The sequence below is a fragment of the Uloborus diversus genome, unplaced genomic scaffold (assembly GCF_026930045.1).
Source record: "Uloborus diversus isolate 005 unplaced genomic scaffold, Udiv.v.3.1 scaffold_535, whole genome shotgun sequence".
NCBI lineage: Eukaryota > Metazoa > Arthropoda > Arachnida > Araneae > Uloboridae > Uloborus > Uloborus diversus.
In genome coordinates this window covers 114,218-126,862 of record NW_026558720.1, presented here as the reverse complement: position 1 = coordinate 126,862, position 12,645 = coordinate 114,218, and the positions used below count along the sequence as shown (strand labels likewise).

The following is a 12,645-nucleotide window of genomic DNA, read 5'->3' as shown; positions in this document are numbered from 1 at the left end:
TTATGCTGTCCTTGGTTACGTCAGAGAAAGGATGGAGGTGGGGAGGATCCATGAGGAAAATATTTCAAAATTCAAGTCTTAAACATAGTTTTAGATCTTACGTGACAAAGAAAAGAGGGTCAGGGGTCCTGGAAACTTCATAAATTGAAATTAAAAATTGCAATTTTTGGTACCTTTAATGAAAAGGGGATTGAGGTTCCCTCCGGATTTTTTTCAAAAAATACAGTCAAAAATACATGCAAAAAATTCTCTTTCTTTTTCTTTTCTTTGTTTTAAAACTGAAATTATTTTTAGACTATCTTTTGGGGGGGGGGGAATTAGTGGCTCTCCCAGGAATAAAGACTGGGTAAGCTACTTTTCGCAGGAAAATTTTCCAAATTGAAGTCTTAAAACGCAATTTTTAATTACCTTTTGTTACACTTGTGGAGGAGCATGGAAATAAGGGTTCTGCCCCAGAAATGTTTTGAAAACAAAGCCCTAAAAATGCAAATTTAGGCACTTTGGTTTCTTTAGCAAAAGGTATACTCTGAGGTTAGCAGCACTTAAAGACTCGAATTATTTAAAGTTGGCATCAAGAAATGATGTAAATGATGGAGCAAAATTTTGAAAATAATAGTTGTTTTGAGAAGAAGAATATAATTTCACCCCAAGTGCCAAATTTCGCTTGAAGTAAAACCCATGTGTTAAATTTTTTTTTCCCCTCATAATATTTTCCTCCTTTTTTTCAATCTTAAAAACATACCTACACTCATAAAAAAACTCTCTCAAACGACATGGGATGATAACTTAAACACTGCTGAATGCCTTTCCCGGGGACCGTAAGGAAAATCCTCCCCCCATCGAAAAGAGAATTTAACTGAAATACGAAATGTAAATTCAGGGTTTCCAAACTTGGAGAAGCAATTTGAGGACCACATGTGGGAATTTTGAGGAGCATTTTGAAATTTTGCGGAGCACCTTGGTGTTTTGCATCAAATTAAAAAAAAAAAAAAAAAAACAGAAAACACTTATCAAAAACTGATTTTGAGTCTTGGTAATCATTTAAAGCACCAGCAAGAAAAAAAAAAAACAACTTTAAACACTATGTCGTGCTTGAAAACGCTTGACGGGAAAAAGCACAGCAAAATAACTTCTTTACGAAGTTTCATTATTTTTGGGTAGCAACACTGCAAAATGTGGAGCAGTTGGTAAACTTAAAGTTCATATCAAATGATAATTCCAAACCCCCTAGAAGAAAAAAGTTTTAAAGAAAAAATCCGCATAACAAATACTAAAGGAAAATTTGACTCCCCGGTTTAAAAACGAATCTAACTCAAATACTTTTTCAAAAAAAAGAAAAAAAAAAAAAAAACTATTGTTTTTTTGGAATTTAAAACTTTTTGTTAAATCATTAAATTAGATTTAGTTGCTTTAAAACTATTTAGCGAGTGAAGCAGTTTTTACTGTAATTTAAAATATTTCTTCAAATAAACAAAAAAAGACATCAAATAATATCTTTCAAATGTAAAAATAATTCCGCAACTCTATTGTTTATCGCCAAACTCGTCCAGCAACCACACTATCATAATCCATCCCTCTAACGAAAAAAAAAAAAAAATCCGGTGGAACATTCAAAAATCATTGTCAAAAAAAAAGAAGAAAATGTCGTAGATTTCATTCGGATAAAAACAAATCAAAAGTTTTTTTTCTTTCAAAACAAATTGCCAAAACAATGAATTGCATTTACGGTTGCTTTAAAACAATAATCCTAAACTGAACAGCTCAGCGCCTAACGCGTCAAGCGACCACGCTACCGCAACCCAGCCCTTTTGCGAGTGAAGCGGATGTTTTTTCTTTGGCAATAATAAATGCTTCGCCAAACAAACAAAAAAGTATAAAATCACATTAACAGTAGCTTTCAAATCTTTATATATTAAGAACTGCATTGCCCGGCTTTGCCTGGTCTACCTTGAGGATAAAAATTGTGTCGTGTGACATATATTCAACAATCATGCTTAAATAAAAGGAAAAAAAACACCAAGCAAAATTACCCTTCCAAACAATGATGACCGATATTAAAATACTTTTAAGAAATTAAAATGCAAAAGATGGATTTTAAAAGTGTAATCATGAAAACACGAAATAAAATAAGTTTTTAGAAATTAAATGCAAAATAAGGAGAGAAACAATGGATTTAAAAAGTGTAACCGTGGAAACACAAAAATAAAATGGTTGGCAACCTGAATTAAAATGACATTTTTAGAACTTGATTTAAAAACACTTGTAACTTTTTTTCCTTTGCAGATAGAAGCTAAGTTTTTTGACCATAGGTCGAGATAGATCTGGAGTAAAAAATGTAGCTTTTTCCAATAGTATCAAAAAGAAAATTGTGGGACAATTCCTTCACTTTTTATTGATAGATTTAATGAAGAAAGTAGTGCCTAAATTTCAGCTAAGCTTAAAAAAGTTCGAGCTAAAAACGCAAATTACTCCCACCGTAATTAAGTTAGAGCATTGAAACAAATTGTTTAGGAAACGAGGAAAATTCTACCCTTTTCAACGATATATAATATTAATATGTGCAAGCAATTTTTCACTCCAATATTCGGGAATTTATGTGAAATTTGGGCCTAAATTGGAATAAAAAAAGAACTATTTATCGAATTTTTTCGAATTATAGCCTATGTCACTCAGTAAGAAAGCACCTTTCATATATTGAAGGAATTTTTCAAATTGGTGCAGTGGTTCCGGAGATTACCTCGAACATATAAACACACAAAAATCTGTCCTCTCTCTTTATAATATTAGTATAGATGATCATAATGCACCCCTATAAGAAAAATCTGCATTGCAAATACAAGAAAACGAAAAAGAAAATAAATAAAAAGCTATCGTTTGAGAAAAGAAAAAACATTTCAGCTGGACTTTCGAAAAGCGTTTTCAAATTCGTGATCAGAAAAAAGAAAAAAAAAAGACTTTATATTGAGTTAAAATGTGCAATAAACATATCAGAAAGAGACCTTAGTTAAACCTTTCTGAACACAACCTTGCTGAATGAAATTTTTGCCATTTTGCATACTATAATGTGAATTGATTTCAGCCTTGAAAGTTGACAAAACTAGAAACTCTTATATCTCTTGTTCTAATTAATTGAGAAAAATGGAACAAACTTCTTCTTGTACAGAAAAAAAAGCTCTTCCTAATAACATATATGTAAAGAGAGGGGGGATTTTTTCGCCCCCCCCCCCAATTAGGCGACACAAATGAAATTTCAGCTTAAAAAATTAATTAAAAGAAAACTGTAGTAAGTTACCGCCCTAAAGCCAGGGCTAAGGCAGAAATACTTAAAATACACCGCCAGCTCAGTTATTCCATCCGAGGACTGCAGTTTCGTGCTTATTAGCACTCATCAGCCCAGAATAGGAAATTGATTCCTATTCTGGGCTGATGAGTGCTAATAAGCACGAAACTGCAGTCCTCGGATGGAATAACTTAGCTGGCGGTGTATTTTAAGTAAAAGAAAACTGCTTTGAAAGTTATAAAAAGGTCTTACAGGGGCACATTCGAATTTTGTACCAAGTTTCAAGGCTGTAGGAACTATTGGGCGTCGTGGCCATCGGAACAAACAAAGAAACAGACAGAGAAAGAAATAAACATCATTTCCTTTATATATATAGATTTATAAAATTAGCCAGCTTTAATAAATATTAACATTTAAAATTTTTTTTAACAAAAATATGAGTCTTTAATGTTAACAGTAACAAAAATAGTAACAATTACTATACATATTGCAGTAACAATACTTCTTTTAACAACAAAAGTATAAAAGCTGCATTAAATGTTTCCAATAGCTATGAATTGTGTATAGTAGAAATGATAAACTTTTACAGATTAATACTTAAATTAGAATGTAATTGATTTGCCACTATTATTGTTAATGTTATTATAAAGAACTCTTTAACTGGAACTGAGCTTCTTTCTTATGAGTTTCTCCAAACCAATAATTGGAGATTCAAATGTTAATGAGACTAATATTGAGCAGGCATAGGTGATCAAAAGAAAGCCAAGGAACAGGGAAACCTGAAACAAAAATAATAGGTTTTATAAATACCAACATTTCATGATTCTGAAAATAGCCCAATTTCTATTTTTATTATTGTTCTACATAATAAAATTTAATGCAGAACATTTTTTCATAAAAAATTTTGACAAATGGCACCACTAGTGATTTTACCGTAGGGGAGAAGAGGGAGGAATGGGACAGTGGGATAGCTAAAATTATGGCAAAATAAATCACTTTATTTTATTGTCAGTTTGACCACTAGAAGGCCTGTTTATAGCTTCTTTTTGTTTCATACTTGCATTTTATCCAGCAGGAAGTTTCAGTTAATAGTTGGAAAAAGTTAAATCTCTCACCTCTAAAGTAAGTTTCTAATCTATTTTTAGTTTTATTTCTTTATTTATGTAATTTGTAAAACTAACATAATATATTATCATTGTAATCTTAAGTATATAATGTATGCTTATCTGCAATTTAATTAAGCCTAAAACCAGCATGGTTTATGTGACAAGTTATTTTTTAGAAGCAATGTGTAGAGGGAGGAATGGGACACTCCGAAGAGGGAGGAATGGGACATGCCCCATAAATATGTCCCTTCTGTAAAGGGGCAGTTCAAATATTACGTAAGCATGTTTTTATCAATTTTTGACCTCTCCTCCCCCTTGTCAGCAGAAATATGCAAATCGCAACCCCCCCTTAATAATAACATAAACTAATAGCAACCCCCCCCTTTTCTTAACAGTAAAAATTCAATTAAAAAAAATTGAGACTTAATTTTAAAAAAATGCTTGTTTAATTTCCTTATTTAAGAAAAATTCTTAGATCACAATTTTAAAAGAACTTAGCCATTTGAAATTTTTTTCTAGTTTTTTTACAATTTAAGATTTTTGAAAATGTCTTACGTAAGCATCACTCAAACATTCCCCCCTTCCGTTGTCAGCAAAAATAAGCAAATTGCTAACCCCCCCCTAACTATGTTGCAAGGGTGGAGAGCATTTATGATACTGAAAGCTACAATGCAAAATTTATGAGAAAGGACATGAAATTTTAATTTTCCTCAACAGGATGACTGTAGCATTATAGATAAAACAGATATTATCATGAAATTACCGCCATCACAATTGGTTGGTGGGACCAGTAGAGCACAGTCTTGTTTTTTTTTTTAATGTAGACCTTTCTAATTATGACATTCGCTAATTTTTCTGTAATTTTCAAATGTGTCCCACTCCTCCCATACTCATGTCTCACTCCTCCCACCCAGGAGGGAGGAATGGGACAAAATTCTTGAAATTTGTAATTAGTCAAGTGTGAAAATAATAAAATGTTTAAACATTGTGTACATTTTTAAAATGTAGTCAGGGCCCAATATAGGCTGATTTTGCTACCGTTTTTCGGTACCTTCACAAAAATCTTGTTTTGAAATAGGTACTTTCACAAAAATCAAGTAATAAAATCAGGTAGCTTCACAAAAACATCGAAAATTTCACAAAAATTCGCATTTTAAAATATAAATTTTTTTGTCTGTTTAAAACAAAATTTACTTATAACATAAAATTCTAAGCAGGTTTATATAACAAACGCTTAAATAGCAACCTTTTTGTGGTATTTTAACTACTTTTTAGCTGTTTCTCGACAAAGTGTATTTATGCAATATTATCGCAATCTTTTAACATGTTTTGAGGAACCGTTTTTCTCATAATTTCCAATATTGTACACAGTACATAGCCCATTAAGCTGAAATTACGATGGTATTTTTGGTACTTCTTAGGTTTTTAGCTCCCCCCCCTCCCCAAGAAACAAAACCTGTTAAAAATAATACTAGATGACATTTACACTTTTCAAACTAAAATTTCACTTGTTCTACTTTTCTTTTACAAAAATTAGGATGCCTCTAAAAATTCACAAAAACAATGCTGATAAAAAAAAAACTTTCACAAAAATAGAATGATGCAATACTTTCACAAAAATAGGTAGCGAGAAAAATATCCTGGATTGGCCCCTGGTAGTTATAATATGCAAGTTTATTGTGTGAGCTTTTGCATTAATGAATAAGTAGAGAATTATGAATAAGAATCATTTATGTGAAAAGTGTCCCAATCCTCCCTCCTCAACCCTACTATTGTGGGAGAAATTACTTTTAGCATCACAAAATTTTAAAGTCTACACAAGTTATTCACAGTATCAAGGAAAAGACATGACTTAGGAAATAAATTTTAGAGAGAGAGACTTAGGCAGGATTCCTCAGGGTAATCAATAGGCAAAGTACAAAAAGCGTATTTACCAACCAACTTAGGAGGAATGAAAAAAAAAAAATCACCGACATAAGGTATTCAATAGAGTTATACAACTTATAAGTTCGTACGACAATCAACCCATGGGGGTACTAGTGAACTAAAGTAAAGTTTTCTGAAAATTGTGCGAAATTTTCGGAAACTATGAAGAAGCTTGAGGATTGAATTTATAATCTATCCGAAAAAGAATCTTTCGTCGGATGTCTTTTCATCCATAAGCTCATTTCTTTTGCATTGAAAAAGGCGTACCTAGTAACGCCGAAACCCGTGTATGCCGTAGTCTGCAATTTGCTTTTTGATGTCGTTATTTCTTATTTTACTTCCCTAAGGTTCAACCGAGGCGTGAGAAGGAAGCTCTTGAACTTTAATTTGTATATTATTTTTTTTATCAAACTCTGAACAATTGGTTCCATATGCGTATTCAATTCTAATATTTTCTGGCTTTTTAATATTATTATTTTGTATTTTAAACACTCATGGCTCAGCTATCGCCTCTCACAATCTAATTGCCCCCTTTAGGAGCTAAATCGCCCCCAGGTTGTGAACCACTGTTCAAGTGATTGTCGGTGGTTCAGTTGCAAAACTTTTGTGCATTTCTCCATTAAAAGGTGCTAAATAATGTCCACAAGTAATTACTACAATTGCACCGCATATAAAAATTCACGAAATAATAAATTACGCACACATTTCAAGAAGGTAGTTGCAAATTTTTTTGAAGATTTGATCAAGTTCAAGATATGATGGAATTCCATTATCTTGATCAAAGGTTCAAGATACAATGGTCTGTTGAATAGTTTTCAGTGTAGTTTTAGGAGGAGTAGGTCTCTGCACAATTTTCAATGCATTTCTATGACAAGGTTACAGTGGCTTTAGAAGACGGAAAATGCAGATGCTTTCTTATATAAACTAACAAAAAGGATTTGGTAAGGTACCACATGATGCTCTTCTTAACAATTTGATTTAACTGGTAAGAAACAAAAAGTAGCTGTGAAAGGAAATTACTCTCAATGGACTGACGGCATGAGTGACATCCCAGAAGATATGATGCCAACCAAAACTTTTTTACCAATTTACACAGTGCAATACATTAACAGGTCGCAAGCACTATTAGAATTGAATAAATATCTTTGTGCTTGAAAAGTAAAAGAAAATAAAATAGCTTAAAAAGACACAAATTTGCAGAAAACTGAGCACAATGTGTTTAGGGGTGACAAGGGACACTTTTTTCATTTGTGAAAGTGGAAAAAAAAAAAAAAAAAAAAAAACACGTATGAGAAAATAGGGATCTTAATGATTTTAAAAGTCAAAAGAATCATTGTGTGATAATTTTACATGCTTTAAAGGATGGATTTAAAATGATCACCATTAGCAATAATTATGTTACAATTACAAAGTAAATAAATAAAACTTTGCTTTAATACTCAAATAACAAAAGAAAATAGAAAAGGTACAAACCATAGTAGGATGAGAAAAAGCAAGCATTGTTTTCAATGATGTAAAATAACCAGTCACAATAAGTGGATGAATTAAGTAAGCAGCGTAAGTCAATCTACTCAAAGGAAGGAAGAGTTTATAAGACAGAATTTTGTTCACCACTCCTGAAATAAAAGCACAGTTTAGATAAATATCATTCTGAAAATCTTAAGTTGTTTTCAAGCTATTACTAGATATTTTATTAAGAAATACTTAGCAAAAAATACTAGTAATTATTTGAAAATATCAAATTTTTCAAAAATTTCCTGTCAGTGCTTTAGCAAATGTGTAGCAGCAGCCATCGTTGCTAACCACCATGCATGATGAGACTTTGATAAGTTTCTGTTGCTGGATGTCTGTAATACCTTATTAATTTTCCTTTCTTAAAGGCCAGCACGTGAAATTGTTGCCTTTTGTTAGTTTATCTTTCTCAAGATGAAAAGAAACGATAATGTAATGTCCTTATTCTATATAAAAATTTGTTTTTTTGCCACATGCAAAGAGAAATGAAATTGCAGAATCCTTTGAAAAAGTGGCATCAAATGAACTGTGTGACGACGTCATTTGAACAATTCGGTAAAATGAACTGGTTTGAGTCGAAGTCCTAAGTTCCTTTTTTTATCCCATGAGTTTCTTCCCGGTTTTCGTATTTTGGCAACAGTAGTGGTAGTCTTGCATATGAGATTTTTTCCTTGCGTGCAGTTATAAAATTATTTGCATTTGAGAAATCGTTCTTCTTTTCATTTTCGTGTCGTCCTGTATGTGGTGCCCAAGCTAGTTGGAAGCAATAACAATAAAATGTCTCTTGCTGAAGTTCTATTTGAAGAGCTGTAGCATTTTTTATGGACGCAGGGTTCATACTCTACTTGGATAAAAAAATTCCATGACTTTTCCAAGACTTTTTCATGACTTCATAAAAACTTTCATGACCTTGTTATATAAAGAGAACAGTACTATCTAATGTCAAAACTTGTCAATTTTTGGAAATGAGCATTAGGAAACTTCCAATTTGAATGCCACTACCTCATCGAAGCACTAAGTAAAGTGAAAATACAGTGAATGATATAATGATGCTTCAATGTCTAATAATTTTTATGTAAACAGGCAGAATGATAAAGAATGGGACGAAGGTTGAATGAGTCAATAGTAAGTTCTAATAAATTTCCTTCAAAAAATGCCTTTTAGACCGAACATTTCATTTAATCATCCACATAACTTGACAGTATTTTAGTACTTTAAAGTAAAGCAACATTCTTTAGTAAATTCCTGTTTCTAAACCAGATATTTATTCAAAAAAAAAAAAAAAAAAAATTCAGTAGTGAATAAAACTTCTGATTCAAATGAACTTGTTTACTTATTTGCACATTTTCTAATGCATATAAATTAATAGGTTTAGTAATTCCAAAGCATAGTTCTTGATTCCTGACATTGAACGCAGCTGTGGGTTGCATGCATTACTTTGCAGGTCGTATGTTGGGCACTACTGCTTCACAGTAATTAGAATTCCCCTATTTCTCTATTCTATCACCTGACTAAAGATCTTTGTTTTCTAAAACCTTCAGGAATCATAGTTCTTGATTCCTGACATTGAACGCAGCTGTGGGTTGCATGCATTACTTTGCAGGTCGTATGTTGGGCACTACTGCTTCACAGTAATTAGAATTCCCCTATTTCTCTATTCTATCACCTGACTAAAGATCTTTGTTTTCTAAAACCTTCAACAAATTAAGATAAACTTTGATAAAATTAATAATAAGGTTTTTAAGTGGATAGAATCGAACTTGGGTGCAATTGAATTGTGTTTGAGTAGGCGTGGAAAAATGAACAACATACAAGTTAACTAATACAGAATATAAAATAAAAGAAGTGTTGAAAATAATGGTAAATCAAAATGAGTGATGTCTAAGCAGTAAAATCACATTGCAAAAAAAGATGAGAGGCTGCTACAGAAATGGATGCAATGAAATTTGAAAATTCAGATTTGTTTTTGAGATCATTCAATTTTCCTTTTAATAGCTTTTGTGCACAATACTGTTAAATCACTCAAGTTTTTTAATGCTCTTTTAGCTACTGTTCCTTTCTCTTTGTCCAGGACATTTTTCCATGACTTCAAATAAATTTCCATGACTTTGAATGGAAATTTTAATTTTCCATGACTTTTCCAGGTCTGAAATTGGCTTATTTTTTCCCCATGATTTTCCAGGATTTCCATGACACCCGTACAAACCCTGGGACTAGTTGAATTTGTTCCGTAATTTGAGTTGAAGGCTCGTTAGCAGTTGATGCAATGTATTGCTTTGCATGTTAAAGTTAATAACTTTTGTTCCTGCTGAGCTAAAATACTGATTTTTTTAAATAGCTTTTTCATGTTGAAAGCCAAATAAATATTTTTCCTTCAGAACAGATTCTCAAGTTCATTTTTTTACAACATTTTTCCAAGCATAAGCTTTTGACTTAGACCTATAGGAATAATTCTAAAAACATCTTTGAAGTTCAAAAATGTCTGACACATATACACAGGGTTCATACACTTGTGGTTAAAAAAAATTCCCTGACTTTTCCAGGTTATTTTTTAGAAAATTCCAGGTTACTTGCTTCATTCAAAACTAAGTTTAAATAGCAATATTTTTAAAATAATCAAAATTGTTTAAAGTAGCAATGCAGAAAAACTGAAAATTTTCCCCTTAGAGTAAGAAACAAAAAAAAAATCCTGTATTTTTTTTCTTTCTTTTTTCTCTCAAAATTTAAAGTTTTTTTCTGACATTTTATTCAAAACTGTAGTAATTCATTTACTAGTTGTTGAAAACAAAGTACTTTCAACTTATTTTAGCGCTTCTTCGATGTCACGTGTCATGCGTAATATTAGCGTTTTGCTGTAATCGCAGCAATCTTTTAGCATTCGCTTTTGGTTTACAATACTGCTTTTTATTTTCTTATTAGTATACAGTAGGCACCGCTTAATGTGATCACTTTGGGACAAATACAATTTGATAACAATAACCGACTGATAACAATAACCGAAAAGAATCCAGGAGACACAAAATAATGATTTTTTTCCAATCAAGGTGCATTTATTTTGGCAACCTCAAATTAAAATCACAATGACTCAACTGAACGCAGTTTTCAATTATAAATTATTAAATTAACAGAATGGAAATATCTGAATTATAAAAACTTAAAGCCAAATTATGCAATTTTTAATCACATAGTAATAGGTGAAGTAAAATATGACCGTTTTCCGTGACATTCGTAAACCAGTTTCAAAGCACATTCAGCTTTTCTATCTTTTCCAGCATGGTTTTGCTTGTTGTTTAAATTTTAATTTAACTTCGCTTTGTTTTCAATCTTGACACAATTCTTTAATAGTTCACAAAGTAATGGCGACAATGGAGGTCCTACATCAATGTCTGCAACATGTCCAGCGACTGAATTTTTTTAGGTGCAAAAGAAAGTTTTCTTAGGAGGAGTCTGTGGTCACTGGGGGGCGAACTTTCTGTAGCTTCATTCCTAAAAAAATTTTGAACTGCTATTGAAAATCACAAAATGCTACACAGAAAGTTAGTCTCGTCAGGGTTTGCCTATGTATTTCTGTTAATTGAAGAACAAAAACGGGGAAAAAATTGAAAGTTTATGAAAAAGAGATAGCAATAAACAAAGACGCTGATTACAGTATCCGACTTTTTTAACGTGTGTTAACATACAAGTGGTCTGGGACTTCGTGATTCTGATAACATTAAGCAAATGATAACATTAACCGTGATCACTTTAAGCGCCGCCTACTGTATAACACAAAACATATTGAGCAAAATACAAAGCTATTTTTCAGTATAAATATGATTAACTTGTTCCATCGATCGGCACACCATATAATGCATAATAACAAAAATCAACATCCACTGATCATACTTGTCATAAATCGCTCAGTAAGCTAGCGCCCGGTTGGCGAAACAGATAGAGTGCTGGACTGAGAATCCGAAGATTGCGAGTTCGGGCCTCAGGAGTGACTTTCTCGTTCATTCCACTTTTACTTTCTTTCCTTTCTCTAAGTTTTTAGAATTATGTAAATGTATGTAAATAGTCTTAATTTGCATTGTTCTTGAATGTTCTTAAGTTTCTGTATAAAAGCCTTCTCTCGAGCTGAGAGTTGGCAGTTGCGACCTTGTAGCCTGATAGCTCGCTTGCTTAGAATAAACCAGCTTTCATTTCTACAGTGTAGTGTGCACTCAATCTACGTGACAACAGGCCAATGCCAATAATCATCAGCTTTTTTTTTCTTTCGCACATATTAAAGAATGCTTTCATAAAAATTAAATTTTTCTTTTCTAGAAAATAATTTATTTAAAAAATTCATAATTTATTGTACATTTTATGTTACTTTCAACAGTTACATCGAGATAAACATCCATGTTTTTGGATATTTACATCCACTTCCATCGTGCAAGCGACCAAATATGGCGACTAAGGGAAAAATTTAAGATAATAAGTAGATTTTTCAATTTGTAGCACAAAAGTAGTTATAAATAATGAAAAATCCTTAAAAAACCACAATTAAGATAAAATAGTTTTTAGCACATAAGCGTCTAAATCAATTTGAATAAAAAAATATTCTGAACATAAAATTTTGCATTTTTCCAGAAAACAATTACCGAAAACACACACACACAAAAAAAGACTCAATTTGTGTTGTTTTCAATAGTTTGCATTGCAATAAACATCCAATGCCGTTTTCGGAAACTTAGGCATTTAAAAAGTCTTGTGTACTTTCATCTTGGGAATGACCAAATATTGCGGCCATGCCAAAAAATACGAAATATTTTTTTGAATTTGTAGCAAGAAAACAAT

At 31.9% G+C, this 12,645-nt stretch overlaps 1 protein-coding gene across 1 annotated transcript in view; it reads right to left on the bottom strand.

The window, feature by feature from the left end:
* Positions 1 to 3,618: 3,618 nt before the first annotated feature.
* The window catches only part of LOC129233567 (nose resistant to fluoxetine protein 6-like), a 97,373-nt gene continuing 88,346 nt past the window's right edge, over positions 3,619 to 12,645 (bottom strand). Inside the window, exons 14-15 of the mRNA XM_054867577.1 lie at positions 7,786 to 7,928; positions 3,619 to 4,059 (exon numbers count right to left, since the gene is read on the bottom strand). Of these exons, the coding sequence (XP_054723552.1) occupies positions 3,937 to 4,059; positions 7,786 to 7,928 (266 nt within the window). The 3' untranslated portion in view covers positions 3,619 to 3,936. The remainder of the gene's footprint in view (positions 4,060 to 7,785; positions 7,929 to 12,645) is intronic.